The 24,418-nt window shown below is 35.1% G+C and overlaps 2 protein-coding genes across 3 annotated transcripts; one reads left to right on the forward strand and one right to left on the reverse strand.

Annotated features, from left to right (window-relative positions):
- Nucleotides 1–5,030: 5,030 nt before the first annotated feature.
- Nucleotides 5,031–6,336, reverse strand: LOC136821265 (isocitrate dehydrogenase [NAD] subunit gamma, mitochondrial-like). The gene has a single exon (XM_067077491.1). The coding sequence runs from the start codon at nt 6,310–6,312 to the stop codon at nt 5,149–5,151; it is 1,164 nt and encodes a 387-aa protein (XP_066933592.1). The 5' UTR covers nt 6,313–6,336; the 3' UTR covers nt 5,031–5,148.
- Nucleotides 6,337–18,790, forward strand: LOC136821266 (protein PBDC1-like). 2 transcript variants are annotated; one of them, XM_067077493.1, is made up of 9 exons: nt 6,337–6,535; nt 14,621–14,686; nt 14,902–14,961; nt 15,225–15,265; nt 15,445–15,496; nt 16,425–16,472; nt 16,941–17,008; nt 18,287–18,330; nt 18,521–18,790. In XM_067077493.1, exons 1-9 carry the CDS (start codon nt 6,503–6,505, stop codon nt 18,670–18,672), a joined length of 564 nt encoding a protein of 187 aa, XP_066933594.1. In that variant the 5' UTR covers nt 6,337–6,502; the 3' UTR covers nt 18,673–18,790. The 2 variants fall into 2 exon arrangements, with proteins under 2 accessions (XP_066933594.1, XP_066933595.1); XM_067077494.1 differs by lacking the exons at nt 18,287–18,330; nt 18,521–18,790 and adding an exon at nt 18,195–18,228 and having other exon boundaries at nt 6,414–6,535.
- Nucleotides 18,791–24,418: the final 5,628 nt, after the last annotated feature.

A 24,418-nucleotide genomic window follows, 5' to 3' on the forward strand; every position in this document is an offset into this window, starting at 1 on the left:
TAAAGATTAGTGCGAGATTTTATTCCTTAGTTCAAAGTCAAAGGATTTACATTTGATAGATATTTAATCTTTTATATGAAGGTTTAGGATTATGATTGTTAATCTGCGCGTGCTTTATGATCTATACCGCACGCCTTGTGTGTAGACTTATCAAAGATTTTGTATGATTATAAGGTGCTATGTGGATCTAAATTGGAAAGAATTGTAGTCTTTTCTTCTCACTCTCTGAACCTTGATTTTACACGCTTTTTATAAGAACAATTTTACAAGAACACGAGGCTGAATCCTAAGAACAAATTAAGAACAATCCTAAGCCTCAGATTTCAGAAATTATTTAGAAAGTATTGGATTTAACAGATTTTAAACCTATTTTTAGTTGTTAAATAAAGAAACTAAGCGTATTAAGAACATTGCAAGAATATTTAAGCCTGAAATTTCCTTTCAAAAATTTAAGAAAAGCCCAGTCTGTACCCAAATTTACCAATTCTTATGATTCTTATCATTGTCACTGAAACTTCCACAGTATATTTTTTCATCAAATTTAGCTGAAAAAAGTATGATCACTTTTGTCACAAAATTAAACGGTGTTGAGCACTCTTGTGACCCATGTAATGAACATATTCACAGATAGTTAAAAGGTTGATAATCCTATCTGAGGAATCAAAAGTTTCAAAATAATTTTCACAATTTTGATCTTATATCATCCTTTCTTCTTTGGAAATAAATCTTCTAGATAGATAATAGTTATTTTTATTTCCATATTTGCCATAAAAATAATACTTTCTTTGGATTACAGGGGGCAGATATTTCCTATTCTATGATTAAAATTCAATTGCGATTTCAAAAAGGGACGTCCTATCGATGATTTGCAACTCATTTTAAGATTTTCAAGTCAATTAGCATTGTCGTTGCTGAAAAAAACTTGAATGAAATCGATTACACACACCTCTGCAAATAGTTTTTTGTCACTTCATCAACAAGATTGATGGCGCGCGTGCTGGCGAATTCCAGTTGTCGCAAACACAATAGACAAGCAAGTGGGAAAAAGTGCACTGTAAGGATGTAAAATTTGGGAAAAGACCAAATTTTGAGGCAAAATTTGAGAAATTTCAAAACATTTTGCCCTGAAAAGGGAAAAAAATTTCGATAAAATTGCACTATAAGGTTCGATTTTCAGTCAAATTTTTCCTACACTGTAAAGGTCCAATTTTAGAGACCTGATTTTTGGCCGAACGTACGGTCGAATGCCCCCCCCCCCGGGTAGACCCCCTTCTTACAGACCCGGCGGAAATATCGTCCCTAGTGGAAAATTATATTCCAATTGTTACCGCTGAAAATTATCAAATAAACAAATCCTCACAGTTTAATATTGTACTACTTTTTCCATCCCCACTGAACTTTCTTACTTGAAATCAATTGGATTTCAAGCGCCAGCCATGAAACGACTTCCAGATCGTTATTTTTACCCCACTGGCTGAAAAATAAGTATAATTTAAATATGGAAATGATTTTTTGACAAGTTTGTATGGGAAATATCTTTTTGGGGATGCGTTCAACTAAAATCCTTGACAAAATTTATAGAAAACAAGAAAGAAAATGAAAAACTCCTCATTAATATAAAATGACGTGCTAAAGATCTGTTTGAGGGGGGATTGTCTAAAAGAAAAAGGAGCTCCAAAAGTCACGTTGTCTGATTATTTAGTATTTCATCATTTAGCGCGAGTTTAATATTGAAAGGGTTTTATTAAGGGGTCTTAAAATTCAAGCAAAGTTTCAAAACGAACACAAAATCTACTTTCGAACAGACGTCACTAGACTACTATTAATACTGTCACAACGCACATTGAAACATCGCGACAGTTTGCTTTTATAAAAAACGTGTAAAAGTGTAAAAAAAGGCTAAATGATTGCAGCAAATTAATAACCAATGATAATGGCTCAAAATGAATTCCGTTTTAACTGAAAATAAATCAAATAAATCGCTAGCGGTCTTACTTTGGGGGTGTCAGTTTTGTCATCCCGTACAAATAAACACAATTAATCACATAGGTAAAAAATTTGTTGGCTTTATGTAATGAGGTAATTAAGGAGGTAGTTAATAGTTTTTCAATCAACTCTTTTTGAACAGGATAGTAATATGTGCTAAACATACGGCCGGATATTTGAAAAAACTTTCCGTTGGATTGGTGGATCTTGTACGTCTGAACTGAACTGAAAAATGTTCGTTTTCTAAAGTCAACAAAACTTTTGATAGTTGAGGTATTAGCTCGATTCAAGATTGTGGTGCATTTTGATATAAAATGTTCAACATCTTGGAATTCTGCGGATGTTCTTAACTTTCTAAATTCTGCGCCTAAAACTGTTCTTGAAATGTTCTTAACTTGTTCTTAATACCTTGGCAATAGTTTGTTCCTATAAAAAAACGTATACTGAAATGATAAAAATGAGAGTATAAAGGACATAAAGGGAATTACGACAGGAAGGCATGGTCACCCCTTAAATGGCACAATTATAATGTAAATTCACATTCTGTTTCAGAAACAGGTTGCGCAGTTTTCATAAAAGATGACTTTTTATGTGAGACAATGTCATGTCATTGACGAGGTCAATAGCAGAGCCGTCCTTAGTAAATGTTTCAAGGGAAAGGAACCTGCGGAGTGTAACCTGATAACAGATGTTCATAATTTTCTTATGCGCACGGTAAACCTCTGAAGGCGCTTGAAAATTATACATCTGAGGAAAATAGTCCTCCCAATGAAAATTCTACAACGAGAATCGTGTTGTGCGGCAGAAAGTCAAAAACTGATACGGCGTCCTATTCATAAACACAATCACGCAATTTTGTTGTCATTCCTAGTCCTTTTAGACGAACTCGGTCTTTACGATTTTGAGATTGCATATTCGTCAGATTGTTATGTTTTCACCCATCCCTTTAGAGCTTCAGCGTGGTGTGCAGAAAACAATCACAATCTGATCCCAGGTTAGCAGAGTGAGGTCTTTTAAAAGGTTTTGCAAAAAATCGCCGCAAAAGAACTATGCAGGAGCTAAAGAAAGGATCGAAAAAAGTCAATCGTCAATCAAAAGATATCAGCTGAATTTCATAATTGGCACCGTCGACCGCCAAAGGGGGCGCTAGACATTGACAGAATTTTGGTTTTTGTTTTCCTTATACAATAGAAATTTACCGAAAAACATAATTATTTAATGTCTATAAATAATCGCTTAAACACAAACAAACACAAAACATTCCTGAATTACGAAGACATGAGAAAAAGAAATTCAATGTAAAGGGTTTGGAACCTAAAAAAGATTCGGCCCGACAAAAAGGGAAAGAAAGAAAGAAGCAGTTGTAAAAAAAGTAAAGAAGGTTAACCAACAAAATTATAACCACCTATAAATCAAAGGTACACGTTTTACACCCCCTTCTCACAAACCCACTAGAACCCCTTCCCGTACTTGAAAAATTGGCCAAAATTTCGTCCCCATCGGAAAATTATACTGTAACATTTGCCCGGCCTGAAAATAATCAGATAAGTAAATCCTCATTTGCTAAATATTGTGCTATTTTTTCCATCCCCACTGAATTTTCTTGCTCGAAAACAATGGAATTTGAATCCCCAGCCATAAAAAGACATGGGAATATCGATCCCCATTGAGTTTTGGTCCGTTATCTTTGGTCCCACTAGCTAATAAAACTTCCACCAGGTTTTGTGAGAAGGGTGTGTTTTTAGTAGAGACAAAAAGGCCAGCCCTCCAAACAAAAAAGATTGAGGGATAACCAGATTCAGAAAAACGTCATAAAGATTTGAGGTCTGCAAAATGTTTATAGTAAATAAGAAAATCCTTTTCAACTTTCTTATCTTGAAGATAATCAATCGTGACAAGACCCTCCTGCCCTACCATTCGTTTCGTTTTTTCTGATTTCAATTTAACAATCGATCAATCTTATGAATTTGTTTTCCTGACATGTAATCATAAATCGTTCCCCGTCTTTTTGATGAATAAGAACATATTTTTAGCACAAGAATGAATTTTGAAATCTAGAAGATTGAGATCTCACCATCATTATTTTATCGTGGAGCACACCCCTTTTTGATTTATCTCTGAAACCTGTCGAAAAGACAACAAAGACTCTTGTTTTTCATAAAATAATTTTAAATAGATCCAGGCGGTAAGGGCACTGACCTTGACGGCCGACGGGGGTGTGCCACTGGAGTTCGATTGTTGACCCTGTCAGATATGAATTTTTGGTAAAACGGTGACCCTGTCAGAACGAAAAGTTGAGAATTTTGCAATTTTCACTTTGACTGAAAATTTTTCTATAATTTTTACCCTGAAAAATTGTCCAAATTATCATTATCATTATTATTATTAATTTATTTGTTAATGCAGGTACTATATCAGATATCTTCAGAGCCTAAAAAAGGAAAAAAGGGAACCTGACCAGCGGCACGTCCCATACCCAATTTTGCCTAAGTGCCCCCCCCCCCGGAGACAGCTATCTGAGCCGTCTTGAAAGGCAACACCGCAAGGATGTATTTGGGACTGATGAATTGCAAGTCTGAAAGTAAAAATCTGATGTATCTTTATAGTTTTGACTCGCACCCATTTTGTGGCATTTTGTTTCTTTTGTACATTGTGTAGACATGTCAGGATCATTTTAAGGTGGCTTCAGAGCAAAGTATGATATGTAATCAGACTACACTGTAAGCGTCAGGAACGTTCGGTATAATGCACTATAAGGGTACCTTTTCACTGCTCAAGGGCTGCGATTTAATCGAGCGCCCCGTTATGACGACGGCGTTATGCTCATAGTAAAAACATGTATGGGGTTATTTCTAGCTTTCCCCCACATGCCGAAGGCTCTTCCCTTAAAAAAGCGGTTGAATATTCAAATTTTTTGACTCAATGATGGCATTTCGAAATATGCAGTAAACTTAGCACTCCACGATTTTACTATATTGACTTTCCAATTGTGAAAAGGCTCTTGATGATAAATATGAACTTAATGAAACTTACACGTCTAATAATTTAAGACAAACATGATAAACTTTTGAAAATGAGATATAGAAACAGATAGAACTAATTACATAACTTCTACACATTACAACAATTAAAATAATTGTACATTGAATAATTTTAGTTGTCTTAATTGGCATAAGTTTTTCTAATGTTTCTAAGTTTCTCAATAGACTCAATCAACACATCAAAAAATTCAGTGGTTGATGTTTCCCCACCAATGTCCTGTGTTCTTGCTTTTCCAGAAGTTACAATTTTCTGGATGCACATATCTATCAAATGTGCATGTCTTGTAAGTCCTAAATGCCGTAACATAGCAGTCGATGCAAAAAGGACACTCATTGGGTTTGCAATATTAAGCTCAGCAATTCCTTTACCACTATTCCTTGTACCAGACTCAAAAACATTTATTTTTTCATTTGAATTTTGGCCTGATGGGATTCCTGGACCACCTACTAAGGCTGCAGCAATACTGGTAACAACATTTCCATAAAGATTTGGCATAACCATGACATCAAATTGCTCAGGTCGTGAAACCATTTGCATAGCACAATTATCAATGATCATATCTTGAAACTCGATTTCAGGGTACTCTTTGGAGACTTCTTTGCAACAGCTTAAGAATAGACCATCACTCATTTTCATGATATTTGCTTTATGTACTGCAGTAACTTTGCTTCGTTCATTTTGTCTGGCAAATTCAAAGGCATGTTTGGCAATTCTGGTAGAATGTTTCTCAGTGATAATTTTCATCATCTCAACAACACCAGAAATGTTTTCATGCTCAAGGTTACTATATTCACCTTCAGTATTTTCTCTAACAATCACCAAATCTACGTCACTGTGACGTGTTTTGACAGTTGGAAAAGATCGACAACGCACAATGTTAGCGTACAAATCCAAATCATGTCGAAGTGCAACATTAAAAGATTTTCCAGTGATTCTTCCAATGTCAGTGATCCAGTTACCTTTCAAGGCAACACCGTTACGTTGAATCGCCATCTTGACATCCTCAAAAGATGAGAGTATTTCTTCTGGTGTATCTCCAACCAAATCTACTTGTTCAAAGTCAACAGGTACACCTGCACTTTTGAAAACATCTTCAACTCCTGCAATCAGTCCTGGGTTAATGCCATGAGATGGAATGAGCGTAACAGTGTGCCTTCCACCATATGTAGCCGCAGGTAGATCACTGTGGTAACCAGAATGCTGAGAAACACTAGATGATAGAAGCGGTTGAAGGATCGGTCTCGCAAAATTTTTGCTGAAATTTCTTACTGCGGAGGCCGCCATCTTGAAAATTAAGATTAATGTTTTGAGAAGACACACCGTTCTGCAAAATAAACACACTTCTTTTTAGTTAAAAAAGCATACTTCAAAGGTACTTTCAAGCTTTTTGTACTTTGAATCGTTTGGGAAACGGCAAACTCAGAAGTTCATTGTGTGTACTTTTGGAAGGTGCTCAATAATTTTTGTAAACATCATGGCCGATTTCGAAAGTCAACTGCAAGGTTTGGTAAGTTTTTTTCCGAATTATTGTCCTATTTTGAAGTCCTCAATAACTCGCTTTGCTTGTTGAATGTAGTAGTGAATCTGCTAGATTGTATGAATTATGTTGAGGTGTACAAAGGCATCAAATTTTGAGCATGCATTATTTTGAAGATCTCCACCGTTTTGGGCTCTGCCTGCCGACGCACCGGACTTACAAACACCGGACACGCGAAAGTCCGGCGTAAATGAGAATTTTTTTTACCACCGGACAATCCTTACACCGGACTTAAGGAAGTCGGATGTCCGGTGTCGGAGAAGGATTATTTTACCACCGGACAATCAAAACACCGGACATGACCAGTCCGGTGCTTCTTAATTTTTGTTTCATAAATGTCCGGCGTCCAAAATTCTGTGTATTTAACACCGGACTGACACCGGACTTATTGCGTCCGGTGTAGCGAAAGGATACTTTTCACCACCGGACAAATACACCGGACAGTCCGGTGCGTCGGCAGGGTCCTCAAACAAACCCGTTTTTGCCTGCGTCTCCTTTTTTGGGACCTGTCCATATTCATTTGACAACACATAACATCAATTTGACGTTATCCTCTGAACCCCCACCCCCCCCCTCCCCCACAGATAACGTAAAGCCATATATGCCAAAAGTTGTCACCATTTTTCATTAAAGTTTTCCCGTTGTAAAGTCCGTAGTACGGAACAGGCAGTTAGTGACACTAGCGTCCTGCCAAAATGTGTATCAAAGATTAATGCTGCGAAAGGGCTATATCGTTTACTTGACTCTGAAGCAAAAAAATGCGCCGCAAAACTTCTAAAGGGATTCATGAAAAATAACCCGGCGCTTTTTACTGTAATGAAATTAACATTATCAAAAACTATGAGAAATTGCCTAAAATTTGAGCTATACCGTGAGAGGTCCTAAAGCCGACAGCCCAGCCTAATTCCGACCCCCCAAATAACTGTTATGAAAAAAAATTCTATGTTTACAAACATTCCCTCTCCAAGTTGAACGATAAACTATTGCTAGAACTCTCGAAACAAAACATCTAACAAGATAGCTGTAATGTCAAGATTTGTAAAAATAATTACCTTATAATTACCTTTTATTCTGGATCAGTTGCTCATGTTTAAAACGATAACAGTTTTGTAATAAAAGTGACTTGTGCGGGAAAAATACGAAACAACTTGGACTGGTTTCCATCAAGAAACAAACAGACTAAATTGTAAAAATGGCGCGAAGTTGAAAAAAGGGCGGATGCGGTAGCACTAATTTGAATAACAAACATCGAATCAATGAGGCGGCAACTATCAACGCCCTCTTTACCACCTATAAGTCCGGATGTTTATTTACGGAAGGCCCGCAATCGGACAGCTCTTCATTTAAGTGTACTCTTTGACGACATATATTATCTTTACTAGAATAGGAGCAAGGTGTCATGTAATACATAATAATTGTAATATACGTCGTCTATTTGTATTCTTATCATGTAATATATAATATAATGTAATATACGTCGTCTATATGTATCCTTACACAAAGTCCTGGCCCTGCAATCAAGCCAAGTGCCAGTGTAAATAGAAACCAGGCTTGATTACGTAACGTTTCAAAATGAGCACGCTCGTACACAGACCTCTTTTATATTCTCGTGTGCTTTGGAAAATCAAAACATCTCGTTACTTTTTATGATGCTTTTACTACTGTCATTTATGAAGTTGTGCATATTGGAATAAAAAAATATGTTTTGTTATAAGAAGCAATCATTGTTATTTGGTTCAATTGGTTCAATGTATCAAATCTCTCAGTTTAGTTGACACTTTGGTATCTTCGTTGCGTCACAGCGAAAGGTTTGTTTTTATTTTAGTTTGTATCTTTGAAAGACCCCATCGGCTTTAGGCTGGGCTGTCGGCTTTAGGACCTCTCACGGTAGTTGAACTAATTTGAGCCAAGCCAACCTTGGAAACTAATTTGAAGATCAACTTCCCAAGAAAAAGATCTACGGGGGAGACGGAACCCACTTAGATCCGCGCACCGCCGGATAGGCTATTTCTCGGAAATCTTGCCGGACCTCAAACAATGACCCATTTACATGCGCTGTCTCTGGAATTGAATGACAAAATTTGGTTGGTTGATATTTGGCTGCTGCACGTTCGCAATCTATTTTCTTTTGTCTCATTTTAAGTTTTTAAGTTTTAGTTGATTGTCTTGCATAGCTGTCAACTCTCCCGCATTGAGCGGGAGACTCCCGCATGTCAACGATTTCTCCCGCGTGAAGAAAATTCTGCCAAATCTCCCGCATTTTTGGAATTTTCTCCCGCATCTCCCGCATTTCCAAAAATTTTCTGATTTTGGAAAAACAAAACGGCGAAATTTCTGGATTTTGAAAGATCGGAACGAAAAATTCCCCAATTTCCCGAAAAAAATTTCCAATAAAATCCGATTTTACGAGAAAATTTCCTTGATTTCCCGATTTTCCGATTTTGAAAAATCGGATTATCGGGGAAAATTTTTCCGACTTGGAGCTCTCCCGCATTTTCGTGAGGCGAAGTTGACAGCTATGGTCTTGGGATCTTGAACTTAATTCAGGTAACTTTCATCCTTGTTGTTGAAATGTATCCTGTAGATGACTGATGTTGTTTTTTCTGAAAGCTAGATTTCCTAGTGTGACTAACTGACAGGGGGGTCTATGTACAATAAAGCAGCATATATCAGTCAAGAAAAAGTTCAAATTAGGATACCTTCAGCAATTTCTCCTACTTAGGAGAGTATCTTAAATTGGATACAAAAAAGTATCCAAAATAGCAATCAACATCCTAATTAGGATACTAAAAACCAAAAAACCTGTATTTTTCACCAACCAGAGGCATCCACGTCATCTTACCACTTCCAAGATGTAAATAATAAACAAATGAGATTGTGTACTGAATTTCATCGAGTTTGGCTGGCGGAAAATGCAAAACTATAGCCCAAAACCACTCAAAATGTGCTAACTAGCATACGCAAAAGCTTTTTTCGCGCGAAAATCACCAGGCCCCTTCTTTCTCTACGGCTACAATTTTGAAATTCGGACCGTAGCGGGCTGTTCCGTAAAAAGAAAAACAAATCTTTAGCTCGTGTTCGCAAAATTAGGCTCTGAACGGCAGATTATTAAGGATGTTAATTTTCAAGGAACCCGCCAGAGAAATTACTTGAAATTTTGGTCAGTGGTGCAAATCTCGATGAAGAAAAGGTTTGCATAGTTTTCCAAACAGATCAAAGCAGTAACCTCAAAAATTCAGGTCAAAGTGTCTGTTCTCCTATTTAGGATACCTAAATCTCCAAATTAGGCTACAACTCTTCTAAGTAGGAGAGATTGCCGACAGGTATCCTGATTTGCACTTGTTCCTGACTGTATATCATGGGGCGGGTGGGTGTTTTGAAAAAAATTTTGCTGCTTGGTATTTTTGTACTATACAGGGGGTGTTAGGGTCTAAATTCGTATTATCTGCTTAGCATCTGTGTAATATACATGGGGTTTTGGGGTATATTTAAGAGTTTGCTGGATAGTATTTTGTACTAAACAGTGGGTACAGTATTGGGGTATATTTGGGAGTTTGCTGGATAGTATATTGCAGTTTTTGTACTATAGGGGTGGGGTGGTGTCTAAAATCGAAATTTGCTACAATGTACTGATACATGCCATTGTTTTGTACATGGACCCCCCTGTATGGAAGTTGATAAAAATTGACCGTCAGTCGAACATGGTTTTTTTTCCTATCTACGATTTTGTGTTTTCGGGGGTTTTGTTGTTTGGAATTGATTAACTAACAGGTAGGGTCAGGGTTGCTAGTAACGGCTTGTCACTGTGTCAGGTGCATACTCAGCGCCTTGGGTCCTGCAGGGTTGCTAGTAAGGTCGTGGCTTCTTTATAAAGACGAAAGACAGATCTGAAAATTAGGGAAACTTTTTCTCCAAAATCAGAAAATCAGGGAAATTTTTCTCAAAAATCCAAAATGCATGAAAAAGTCAAACTTTTCAAAAATTGTGTGAGAGAAAGTGGAAATGCGTGAGAGTCTCACATCAAATCCAATGCTTGAGAGTTGGTACCTCTGGATTTAATAGTCTATATTCAGTCAGGGCCTCCTTGGTCTTTTATAACATTAGTTCGGATAGAATAAAAACATACCTGATCAACACAACCACACCGTCTGTCTTGCGTTTACTCTTTCCTTCCCAACAACTTTCGTTTTGGTTATGTAGGTTTTAAAATTCACAAGTAATGAACCTCTTATAGTTTTATCTCGTGGTGAACCGGTTTCCCCGATTTCCCGATAATTAAAAATTGGAACTTTCCCGTGGGTGCGATTGGGCGTACCGCCATTATGAAATATTTTTCGTGAAAATTTACCGTATTCTAACGCTAATATAATCTAGATAGGAAACAAATATTAAATTTGATTTTTTTTTGTTCGTATTTCTAAATTTCACGGTAAAAAGAACTTTTTACAAATGATTTTCTTTAACGGGCGTTGAATCGACATTGACATATTTAATGATGTCATAATCATTGCCGTGCATATTTTGTCAACATCATTTTCATTGGATAAATACCACAAAAATATACAAGATAAGTAAACATAAATTCATCGCCTGCTAGCGCAGCTTAGCCAAGCGCACTTGACACTTTTAAAAAAATTGATCCAGTAAAAAAAGGTTATTCCAATGTAAATTGCGTTCAGTTCTAAGGCGCAGGCAAAAATTTTTCAGATTCATGAGCCTCAATTTGAGTAATTGAAGCCAACTATTAAGCTGAATTATTTTAGCCCCCACGTTAAGTGATGAGATTTTAGCTCCCCCCAAGCAGGGGGGGGGTCGGTAGTAAAATCTCAGACATAATGACGTTTACTACCGTGGTGGTGTGACAAAAAATGGGAAAAATATTTTACTACCAAGGGTAGTAAAATACCAAAATAGGTGGTATCTATGTGTACATTTTTGAAAAACTTTTACTACCTGGGTAGTAAAACCAGATAAAATTAGCAAATTTTAGCTATTTTTTGTATTCTTTTTAATTTTTGGGATAACTTTTCTGAAAAAATCTGAAAATTTTTATAATTTGAAAAAAAATTCTGTTGGAAAATTGTTTACTGCAAACAAAAAATTCTCAATTTATTCTCAATTTTTTTTTCAATATGAAAAAGACTAATTCTAAGGGCAAAACATTAATTTTCGCACTAGGTGAAAAATGTGCCGCAGAAATAACAATTTTTTAAAGCTTTCTTGTAAAAGCTGTCCGAAAAGCAACCAAAAAATAGGTGGTCTCTATGTCAAATTGTCCCAAAAAATTTTACTACCAGGGTAGTAAAATACCTCTTCCAAGAATTTGGGTGGTGGTATGTAAAAATTCGTAAAAATCCTTTTACTACTCATATATGTCTGAGATTTTACTACAGACCCCCCCCTGCCCCAAGTACATAGGTCCCCCCAAAAAAGTGGTGTACTTCCAGCCCCCTCCTCTTTTAGGAAAAATTTAGGGTGTAGCCCCCCCCAACCACCAGGGGGGGGCTGACGCTATGATTATCGCGCGAGCTGATAGCGGACTAAGGTTATATGAAGATATTTTCAGTTATTATCCAAGGTAGGACAAACTATACATAGTTACCTGTATTTTTTAGTGCTCTTTACGATGATCAATATTTTTTTTAAATTCTATGTTTAAATTTTTCTACCCAGCCCTGTTGCTACCGTGAGTGGTCCTAAATCTGACAGCCCTGCCTAAATCCGACCCCCCCCCCAAATAACTGTTGTGTTATGAAAATAAATTCTATGTTTACAAACATTCCCTCTCCAAGTTGAACAATAAACCATTGCAAGAACTCTTGAAACAGGTCTAACAATATGACAATGTCAAGATGTCAATTAGATAAAAAATGTGTGAGTGTTGTAAAAATAATTACTTCTATTCTGTATTCTGAATCCGTTGCTTGTGTTTAACGCTAAACAATTCAGACAATTTTGTAATAAAAAATTATGTTTTGTATAAAAGCAATATTCTTATTGTTATTTGGTTCAATTGGTTCAATGTATCAAATCTCTCAGTTTAGTTGACACTTTGGTATCATTGTTGCGTCACAGCGAAAGGTTTGTTTTATTTTATTTTGTATCTTCGAAAGACCCCATCAGATTTAGGCAGGCTGTCGGATTTAGGACCACTCACAGTATCTCCGCGTGCCATATTGCTAAGACCTTTGCTTGAAATCAAAAGTGAAACCGAAATAATTTAGCGCACACCGTTCACGTAATATCGACAAAGTGAAAGGAAGCCGTGGCTGATATTATTGTAGATTCATCTAACCTCGACATGCGTCTTGTTATCTCAACATTGCTGTACGCTGGTCTTTTAAGCAAAAAATCAAACATTAACAAATACACACTAAAGTTACCAATCAATCAGTAAATTGTACTATCCCTATCACGTCACAGATTATTGATATGAAAAATGTTAGTGTTTGAAAACTTTAGCAATGTAGTTATTATCACTAAAAAACTAATTAGTATGCTTTCAACGAAGATATCCAAATCAAAACAACATTTTTTTCATGTGAGGAATTTTTAGTAGACCTTTTTACTGTGAATCAAAAATAATAAAAAGAACTCGGTTTCCTTTTGAATTTAATGACCGCCTTACTGCCAACCCAACTCTGCTCTGCCATCACGGCGATTGAAATGAAAAACAGGGAGTCGTATGTGCGTGCAGCCTCTTAGCGCCTAGAGCGTGTGTTTGTGATGAATAAGGACAAGGAAACCAGGCTGCCTTAGCGCGCAAATTATTTTTATCATGTGACTTGAAGCGTATTAAAGTTGTAAAATTTTAATGATGGACACAAGACTGCACAAGAACATTTGCATTCGTTTCATGTGTTGTGTAAAATTGCTTCTCTCATTTGGCTGTTTTTTTTCATGAAAGAATTGCAATGTTAACTGAACTTCTTGTTTGATAGATGAACTTGTTCAATGAGAATAAAACTAAGAATTTCATTAAAGGTTTGTTTTAACTATTTTGCTGATCCGGTGTCGAGGTTAGACGAATCTGACACCTGATCTGCAAAATAGTCAAAACAAACCTTTAATGAAATTCTTAGTATTATTCTTATGATGTCGTAATATTTGAGAAAAAAAGGAAATCCACCGGGAAGTTTTGAAACCACAATCGATTTGTAAGTGCTCTAAAGTAGGCTGGAAGGGTAGAGTTTTAACTCTGAGTTTTAACATGAGACTTAAGACTTAAGACTAGGATCTGAGCATCCAAAAGTTCAAAAAATGGTCCAATAAGGCTCATAATATAGCATAGAGGTCTATAAACCCGAGCCAAATTGAAATATCCGATTGAATATGAGAGATGGCCCAAAATCAACTTTCTCGCCCGAACTCCAAATTTCAAAAAACAAGGAAATAAGCTTAATTCTCAATAGATTTCGACCATGATTGTAGAAGTTCAGTAAACATTGCAAAATTCTTTCAATAAAAAAACTAGCCTCGATACCCAAGCTGTAAAGTTTTTTATATTTTATGTTCTGGTTTACGACCTGGTCTTCCAACAACAAAGGGCATATAGAATTGCCTTCATGCTAGAGTCAATTCTTGTAGAGGAAAAATTAAACAGATGAAATTTAATGTGTGATGATAATCTAACTAGTCAAAAGGCAAAATCGCAGATATAGTATTTCACTTGAGGGATCGAAAATATGTTTTGTCCTTGGTCTCTTTTGGTTGATTACCATTCAAATTCATTTGATTGTCCACAGGTGTCGCCCATATATTAGCGAGTTTATGTATTTGCACTTTTGAGGACGGTAGAGTGACTGAAGCGATTTGGAAAAACCCGCAATTCCGCCCCGCCAAATCAAGAACGGTAAAAGTGCTGATTTACCGTCGTCCTCAGTTGGTCATGATCTAGTCAAATTAGAACCTTACCGTCTCCGTCGCTGAAAAACACACATACATAAACTCGGTATTACTAGAACTTAAAAGAAAAACCAGAATAGTTTACCATGTAAACCAGTTATTAAAGCAAAGACAAAAATCTATCTATTTCCACATATTTTCCTGGTTTAGGGTTCTGCTGGTGCACTGCAAGTAGGAGCTGCCCTTCAAGAAGATGCATCAAATTATACCAATACGGTAAGGCTAGCAATACTAAAAATTTTTGTAACCTTCTGTTCAGCTAAAATCTCTATTCTCTATCTCTATTCTCTCCAAAAATAATACTGTAGATTTTATTGTCATTTGTTATTGGCATGGTGACAACTTTCTCATCATTCACAACAATGAGCTAAAAAGAAGAACTTATCAAAGACTTCTCCATCATTTTTATTGATTACGCTTTCACATTTTAGTCGCAAGTAGAGCAATTTTGGGCCCTGAAAACACACAAATATGCAGAAGTTTATATGAAGGTATGAAAGAACAACCTGTAATCAGCATCTTTTACTGTCATGTCACTTTGACAAACTAAATCACAAAGCTTCTGCCTGTAGCATTGTTTTCTAACCTTTTTCAAAGTTTTAATGAATTTTACTATGGTATTTGTACTGTTTGCATGAATAGTGACTGTTTAAAGATGTTTCTAGCCAAAAGAGCAATTAAACAATTTTTTTGAAGATTCTCTAAGAATAGTTTTATTTCAATCAATTTAGACCTCTTTCTTTATCACCTTTAGCTAATTGAGACGGTGGATCCAAAGCTGATAAAACTGACCAAGTAAGGTTAAGTATCTATAAAGATATTCAAGTGACCAAGCGTTTTTTGAATTTAAAAGTAGAGTTTAAAAACAACATGCATGATATGTAATATTGAATTGTATTACATTATATAACATGTAATGACGTTGTCTTTTTCGTTTAAACTTTCTCACTCTCGTTTTTATCTTTTTTTCCTAGGTTCGATGGCATAATCTATCGACAATTCAAAAGATATTTTAAAAGTTTAAAGGTGAAGTTGAAGATAAATTTTCTTCTCTGAAAAAAGCCTTATTTTATTGATTGTGTTTTCTTGTCTAGTACAAATACCGGGTTACTCAAAGCCACTTTTCCAAATAGGTTTCTTTGACAAAAAACCTGGAGATGAAAAGCATTTTGCTCAACCATGTTGTTTTTAAATTGTAAATTTTGTTGACAATGGATTATTTGTCTGTAGGCAGCAACTATTTTATGAGTAATGACTACTGCTAATTCTCGACATCTAAAGATAGTAAAAATATCGAGGAGATCATGTTCAAAAATAGTGTGACATTTAGGGAACTCAAAAATTGATAAAAATATAGTATTTCTTGAATAACCTTGGGAAATATTTCAAATAAAACGTTGAAATTTTATATGATGATCGGTATTTACACAAAGAACATATTTTGATGAAAAAAAATGGTAAAATGAGTAAAATGTGTGGCTCCAGGTCCAAATATGTCCAAATATATGTTTTGTCAGCCACCTCAAAGGAGGAAATGGTTTGTTTGAAAATGACACTTGAGTTGAATCGGTAACTAGAGGTATCATATTATCTCAAAACAGATAAAAGAGCAACATTTTGAAACTGGTTGGTTTCAAAAAGCCACCAGTGTTGTCAGCCACATAAACGACTCATAGCTTATCTTGAAATATCTTGTAACCTAGTGAGCCACTTAATTTCGCTCCAAAACAATTGGAAAGGTTAATCGTTCTACTTATGCTTGGTGAAAAAATAAACTGTTAGCCACCAAAAATACTCATTTTATTAAAAAAATTGTCAGCCACTTTGAAAATGTCACAAAACAGGCCTTTATTTTTGAACACGATCAGGAACTGTAGGGATTTCGTTCTTTTTTGGTGCGCGATGAAACTTTTAAAGTATGATTATAAAAATAATTATATCTTGTATCCATTAGATTGATGTTCTCAATGTTGATGACTTTAAGAGTGACGAATCCAAAAAGGTACATGACTTGCTTTTGAATTAAATAATTCTCTGAAGAAGAAGAGACTCGTTGAAGAAATAATTATTTTAAAAACTAAAGAAACATTAATCAAATTTATGGCATCCTTCTTTCCTAGTACTCGTTTGTGTTAAAAATTATGCGTAAGTGCGTTAAGTGTACCTAAGTGCGTTTATCAGGTAGGCTCACTTAATATAAACTCCATTTTAAGTACCCACTCTACAAGGTAAAATAAGAGAAAAAAGTTCGGCGTAGTTAAACGCGAAAGAAAAATTCCCCTGTTTTAAAATTCAATAATAATTGAATAGTGTTTACACCCATAGTCTTTGATGATCGTTTCGAATTGTCAAAATTTATGATACCTGTGTTTAAGTGGAAGGCACCTACCGTTTGAGTAAAGGTCTTATCTGATATATTCCCTTACTCTCTTAATCGAGTAGTAATGTAATTTTACGAGTGTCTTTTCAGATTTGGAGAAAGTTTTGTGAATCATTCAAAGGAAAAGTCGAGAATTACAACTTTGGATCACTATTGAGGTAATATTTCATAATGGTTTTACATTTCAATATTCTCAAAAAATATACATTCAAGTAGTTGGAGATTGGAAATGATTTAGGACTCAAGCTAACCGTAGATTTCCATAAAAATCTAATGGTTTTTTAGTCTGATAGAATTAGCTCAAAAATGGCCTAATCTTCAAAATAATAAATTTGGCAAAAGCTTTTGTTTGGATCCTAGAGAACCGCCAGAAGAAGCAAAGCCAATTCGAAAATTTTTAGATCCATTTCGGGGCATTTACAAAACGCCCTTCTAAAAATTCGTTTCGCCGACTTAATTACATAGTCACGCCCATCAATACACTGGGCTTACAAAGAATTCGCAGGCCTATAATCTATAATTCCCTGGACTTAATTTTTCATTCGCCAGCTTATCAAAAACAAGCAAAACCCCTGATTTTGGGGATCTATTGTATAATGTTGCGAAATGACCATGCATCCGCTATTTTCCTTGTGACGTCACCAACTGGCCAGTGAGATTTACATTTTCAAACCAGGCTTTTACTAATTTAAAATTTAAGGCTCAAAGGGCTTTGATGGCTATAATTTTACCGAGTCAGCATCTTTCATCAAAACTTGTTATCTAGCCATTGAAACCTTATGAACGATGCCATTTTTAATTATAACGTTTCAGCCTAGTTTGAAAAAATAGATCTTGGCATCTGATGACGTCACCTGTAAGGATGGTGGTTTCTGGCACTTTCAGGGGTCAATTATTGACAAACCTTTTTTAAGGACACTTTTCCATGATCTTCAGAAAAAGGGTTAAAATTTATTTTTGAAAACCTTTTTTTTAAATTTTGTTTACCAGGGTTTGTACTGGAAATTGACGTCTCAAAAGATATTTCAAAAAAGGGTTCAAATTTTTCAAGTGAACTATAGGCTTTAGTTCTATAAAAGGGACCTTTGTGCAAAGTTTCAGCCAGAGATTTTTATTTCAATGTAAAAAAAACATGATTATACTAGACAATTTTTTCTCGCGGCAGATAAGGCCATAATTTCGAGCCCATTTTTTGTGATTTTTATGTCAAGAAATGAAATAAAAATAAGTGTAAAAGGATCTATTTGTTGTGGAGGTCTCCACAAATCTTTTTTGTGAAAATTCGGTTCATTTCTTCCTGTGATTAGCTTAACAAAATTATTAAATAATACTGGATTTTTTAAGATCTGCAGTTCATCTGTAAATGATGAATTTATGGCACCTGTTGTAAAATGCACTGATGATTGTGATTGGACTTTCACACTATTTCGTTATAGAATCGACTGTAATAAAGATTTTTCAGAAGATAATACGTTATTAGGTAAGCAGGTTTCATTTCAGCGGTTCATTTTAAGTTCTACCCCGGAGAAAAATATACACAAATTGTTCGATTTGTAGCTGATTTTTTTAATTATTTACATATTCATAAAAAAAGTTGATTAAATTGATGGATATAGATGGTTTGATTTTTAAGTTGTTTTTTACATAATTTTCCTTTTTCATATTACCAGTGACACGTATTCAATTTTACGCCATCGAACTTGCACGAAATAAACGAGGCTTGAATAAATTCTTTACAAGAAATGCAAATAAAAACCAAGAGGAAAAACTGCTGACTCAGCAAATGAACGAGCTGAAAACTGAAGAAGAAAGTTGCAGGTAGCAAAGACTGGGACTAGTCTTTTTGAAATTTTGTTTTTACTTCAGTATAAGTCGCTTTTGTATATTTTTGTATCACTTTGTTTTGATAAAGGGAAAAGATTTGGTTGTTCTAAAATGAATTTATGAAAGCAAATAAATCTCCTTTCCAATAAGCAATATAGGTGTTATTTATAGCCTCAATGGTTTTTCTCAAAGGGCTTTTTGGATCCTAATGGTATACTTCCATACAATCTATGTTTACAAATTAAAATATTTAGAGGTTTGTCAAGAAATTTGAAAGTTACCAAGTGTTTTTTATATCCATGAAGAAAAGAGTAATATTTTCTTCTGTTTTAAAACAAGAATTTTCCCATGCTTAACACTTTCTTCAACTGTTCTTCTTTTGTCTGTTTTTGCATTTTGATTGCTCGTACCCACGATTTTTTTGTTTTGTTTTACCACTTATAGAGTAGTGCTAATGCTGTTTTTGCATTTTGATTGCCCGTACCCACGACTTTTTTGTTTTGCATTATCACTTATAGAGTAGTGCTAATGCTGTTTTTGCATTTTGATTGCCTGTACCCACGATTTTTTTGTTTTGCATTACCACTTATAGAGTAGTGCTAATGCATTTTTAATGGATGGCAAGTTGAAATTTTTGTTTTGTAGAAATATTATTTTTCCTTCTTGTTTTTCTGATGAAAGTGAAAAATTCCCACCGGAGTTCAATAGAGTTCCTTTTAAGCATAGAATAATGTTACCAAACTATACCAAACTGTTTTTGCAAGTTTCTCTATCATATTTAACCAGTAACTCAGATAATTATTCCGGTGAATATTATTCGTCAGGTAAGGTTTGTAAGACATTTTCTTGTATTGAAGGTTTTACAATCTTTGAACCGCTGTTATGTTTTCTTCATTTGATGAAATGCTCTTTTCCTGGATAACTGATTTTGAATTGTTCCCTTCTTTGCTCTCCATATCAAATCTGTGTCGAACTACTCTTATACTATTCACATTGGTAATATTTGTGGATGTTTCGGAGTTCTGAATTCTTCTTCTCAGCATATCTTTTTTGTGGCTGTAAAGAAAGACAGCTGCCTTGATGCTTATCGTGAAGATATAAATTCGACCTATATACATCAGGATCTTTATTGTCGACTGAGAAATCAACCTCGAAACCACAAAGTACATTACAATGTGGATTAACATTGGAATTGATGTCAAAGCGGTGAGAAAGAGTGTCGTTTTTTGTAGCTTTTTGACGGTGATCATAGTTCGCCTTGACGAAGAAGTTAGGGAATCATCGGTTGATGCGGCATAAACATTGACCTTGTAGGCTTTGTAAGCAAGTACCAATGACCATATATTCATTGTTATAGAAAATAACATACCAAAGCCAATGATGATCTTAGATTCAAGCGCCATTGCTAATACAGGTTCTAATATAGACAGCAGAATCAATAAGACTAATGTACCAATGACCTTTCTGTTTTGTTTCTTTTTCGAAGCCGGTGTCTCGATTACTCGTATTCCCTTAATTTTCATCATGTTCAACTTCATAATAACCATTAGAGATGCAACAGAGAGTTTTGTTGTAATACTATGGAAAATGTAATTCATTTTGATAAACGAGCATCGACTTCCAGCAATTTTTTTATCCTCTGTCAATGCAGTGAAGATGAAACCCACTAGTAAACCACAATTTGCCAAGAAGAAAACTATAAATAGTTTAGCAGTGATTTTTTTATATTTCTTTCTGTAAATCAACAGAGCAATTGTAAGTACTTGCGCCAAAAGTGAAACAATGTAATACAATAAGAAGATAATATTGTCGTCCCATCCTTCGTCAAATTTTATGAAGCATTGTTCTTTCAATGTGATAGTGCTTGTGTTATTTCTGGTAACCATAACTCTTCTTGTTTTTGTGTTACCGGTTTCCTCAGAAATCTCTTTTTTCGGGATAGCTCAACAGTGAATTCCTGAACTTTTCGGAAATTAACACTATCGTCTTTGATACTCCGCAGAATTCGTCCAAATTTATTTTTGAAATTTATTGTCTATCTTTACTGTTTATCATTCCACTTTATTTCATACGTAAAATTCACCAACACAGGAGTTGGCACTTATTTGATATAGTGCTGATATCAACCTAACTTTTCTGTTATCTCCCCACCTTTTAACTCTTCTCTTTACTGGGTTTTCCACAATCGTTCCATTGTTGCCTTAACAATAGATTTTGAAAGATCTCGAGCCACTTACTGCATACTGTACCTCAATTTTTCTCACTAGAAAATTAAATTGAAATTTATTCAAAGGTAAACTAGAGTTAAAAACAAAAACAAGACGAGTGCTCTAAATTTTGCTTTCCCTATTTTTGTTTCTACCCTTATTTTTAATTATTTCAGCTGCGTTCATGAAGCACATCCTTTTTTTCATACCTCGACAATATTTAATCAATTTTTTTTCGAAAAACAAAATACCTTAAAACTCTGAGCTTTCTACAATCCTTAAATGACAAAATTCTTAATGTGTAGTTTTAGCCAGTGGTTACAATTAGCGGGAGTGAAATGGAAACCACGGGGTGAAATTCACTTCACAATAAAAGTCATAATATTTGAGAAAAAAGGAAAATTCCTACGAAATCTTATAACCACAAACGCTTGGGAAGCGCTCTAAATTAGGTAGGAAGGGTAGAGTTATAACTAGTAAGTAAGTAATGAATTTATTTGTCTTAATAAGCGAGACGAGCTACCACACTCATAGACATAAAGTTAAACTAAGGAGCCCCCCCCCCGGGGGGGGGGCACTCGATTTCGAAACGACGGTATATGCCGCGCAAAATCTGCTTTTTAAAATCGCACCCTTACAGTGCAGTTCAATATGGCTGAAAAGGTACCCTTTCAGTGCATTTTCTCTTGATTCACTAAACCCATATAGTGCGCTATATTTCTCAGCTGTAAATCTGCGTGAAAGAAGAAGATTGGGAAATTTTCTGTTTCAAAGAAAAACTGAGAAAATTATTCTTGTCAGCTGTAATTGTCAGACAATAGAAACTTTTTCAAACAAACGAGAAGTAAAAACCTTTCTTTTTAACAATTATTTCGAATTTGTTTTAAAATTCGATCCTTGTAGTGCAATCTCACAGAAACACACCCTTACAGTGCATTTTTGGATGCTGTAAAACCCCACCCTTAAAGGGGCTCCTCGCTTAAAAATGATAACAAGACACTCACTTCATAATCATATGAAAAGCAACTTCCCAAATTATTAGCACGCAAAACTCTTTCTTCGCTCCATAATTACAAATTATAAATTTTGATGTTCACTCAACTTTCAGAAATTTCAAATGGCTTCTGAAGGCCTTCGAATTTTCTCGCGCTTTTGTCGCACCAAGTTGTCGACACAAATGCACCGGAAAATTACAGTACGAGTGTAGAGGCCAGCTCTGGTTTGAACAGTCTAGAATCCGCGCTCTTCTCCTAAGAAAAACCCTTTGCTTGGAGTTGAGTTGCAGGTTTATGGAGAATCGGTATCGGCTTCAGAGCTCCCAATGAGCCCCGGTTGTGTTGGTTTCAGTCAGACGGAGACGCCATACTGTTTTCAGAGGAATTTTTCGATATCTCTACAGGAACTAGCAGTAAGTTTTATGTTCTTTGAATATGCTGTTAGGGGTTTTTGGACCAATATAAAGTCTGTCCAGATATAATTGGCAGTGGAAACAAGAATGCCTGTAACTTTTGATAGTTAAATATAATTATGGAAATTTTTTTTGCTTGTTTTAGAGAATCAAAAGCGCTATATTTGAATGTATTTTTGTTTGAAAAATTCGCGATTTGTAGTGGTTAAATTTGCGATTGTAAAAATTGAGCTTTTTTTCTACTTATGCTATAACGTTCATTTTTACACCAGTGGTAGTTCAACCTTGGGTTAAGAAGTTTGATAAATTTCAAGGCAAACAGAAAAGTCCTTCGGAAGATATGGGACCCGAAATACCCCTTGGTAGCAATTTTCTGTGAAATATCAAATCTCCAGGTTATTACTAAAAACGGGGGTAGTGATATGATTGATAAAACAGTTTTTCGATCATAACACATTTTACGATATTTTTAATGACCTCATAGCCAAACTATGTTTAGTGTTTTGGGAATTAGCAAAGTTCTTTAATGACTTAAAAATAACGAAGGCAATATAAATTCATGCTTATCTTTTCAATAAAAACAATTATACTGTGATTTCACTTCGTTTCGAAATAATCAATGGTCGTGTTCACACTACAGACCTTCCTTAATAAAAATGTAGTTAGGAGAATCTTTTGTTGACTACAATACAGAACGTGCATTTAACAAAGAGTCGAACACGTAGTATTGTAATTTTTAATCGATCTTCCTTAATTAAGAGTCGTAAGCTCTATTGTCTTAAGGGTAGGGTAGAGGCTTCCCTTAAAACAAAAGATTTTATTAAGGAAGCATAAACAAAGAATGCGTGCAGTGAACAAAAAGTTTTACGATTTCAAAAACGAATGAACTGAGGAAAAAATTAGAAATAGTGCAAACGGTGTTGTTGATGTGTAAGATGAATGCAGTTAATGAGTAAAACCATTAGAACAAATATGTTTCCGGATTTCAAGTGATGTATGGATACCAATATCGACCAATCACAGGTGAAATCGAAACTCTCAATAAAAAATCAACCAATGAGAAGCCTAAAGCAAAATCAATTACCGTGTTATAATAGATCTCGTGAACCTACAAAGAACTGTAATAAACCAGTGTATTCATCCATCATAAATCTCTTTGTTTAACTTTGATAGATTTAATTAAGTAAACTTTCCAGTGTGAACGCGCCCAATGATACCAATAATACCAATGCACCAACACTTAACATTTTCCAACTTTTAATTGCACTGTTCAAAAAAGATAACATAACCCCCGTTTTTAGTAATAAGTTAGAGATTTCATATTTCACAGAAAAGTGCTACCAAGGGGTATTTCGGGTCCCATATCTTCCGAAGGACTTTTCTGTTTGCCTTGAAATTTAACAAACTTCTTAACCTAAGGTTGAACTACCACTGGTGTAAAAATGAACGTTATAGCATATAAGTAGAAAAAAAGCTCAATTTTTACAATCGCAAATTTAACCACTAAAAATCGCGAAATTTTCAAACAAAAATACATTCAAATATAGCGCTTTTGATTCTCTAAAACAAGCAAAAAAAAATTTCCATAATTATATTTAACTATCAAAAGTTACAGGCATTCTTGTTTCCACTGCCAATTATATCTGGACAGACTTTAATACCAACTTTTTTTTCGATACCAATTTTTTTTTCAATACCAACTTTTTTTTAACACCAATATTTTTATTACAATTCCAAAGTTGTAAAATACAAATTTTTGCCTCGATGAGTAACCATTCAAGTGTAAAGGGACCCTTAATAAAATACAAGAACGAGAGAGATGGTGCGGAAGCACATACGTGGAATTCCTGGAGCATCAAGAGCTGCTGGGATTATTTTTTCCTATCCGATAAGATCGGCATCTTTTATTTCAAAAAAAGTATTTGAGTAAAAAAGAAAACTCCCGCGAAATCTTGTAGCTACAATTTAGATTTCCAGAATACCTGACAGAATTTAGTTTAATACCCCACGGATAGTAAAACCACAAAACTATAAAACCACAATTTCCCTATGTTGTTGACAATTTTACCATGTGAATGAATTCACCGATCAAATACACGCGCAATGCATTTTTGCGCATGCGTGTTATA

Source organism: Clytia hemisphaerica, unplaced genomic scaffold, assembly GCF_902728285.1.
Source record: "Clytia hemisphaerica strain Z4C2 unplaced genomic scaffold, Clytia hemisphaerica genome assembly, whole genome shotgun sequence".
Lineage (NCBI taxonomy): Eukaryota > Metazoa > Cnidaria > Hydrozoa > Leptothecata > Clytiidae > Clytia > Clytia hemisphaerica.

Coding starts and splice junctions, on each gene's coding strand:
- LOC136821265 (XM_067077491.1), bottom strand. CDS start 6,312: ATGGCGGCCTCCGCAGTAAGAAATTTCAGCAAAAATTTTGCGAGACCG.
- LOC136821266 (XM_067077493.1), top strand. CDS start 6,503: ATGGCCGATTTCGAAAGTCAACTGCAAGGTTTG. Junction 6,536..14,620: donor AAAGTCAACTGCAAGGTTTG/GTAAGTTTTTTT, acceptor TTCCTGGTTTAG/GGTTCTGCTGGTGCACTGCA. Junction 15,266..15,444: donor AAGCTGATAAAACTGACCAA/GTAAGGTTAAGT, acceptor TTTTTTTCCTAG/GTTCGATGGCATAATCTATC.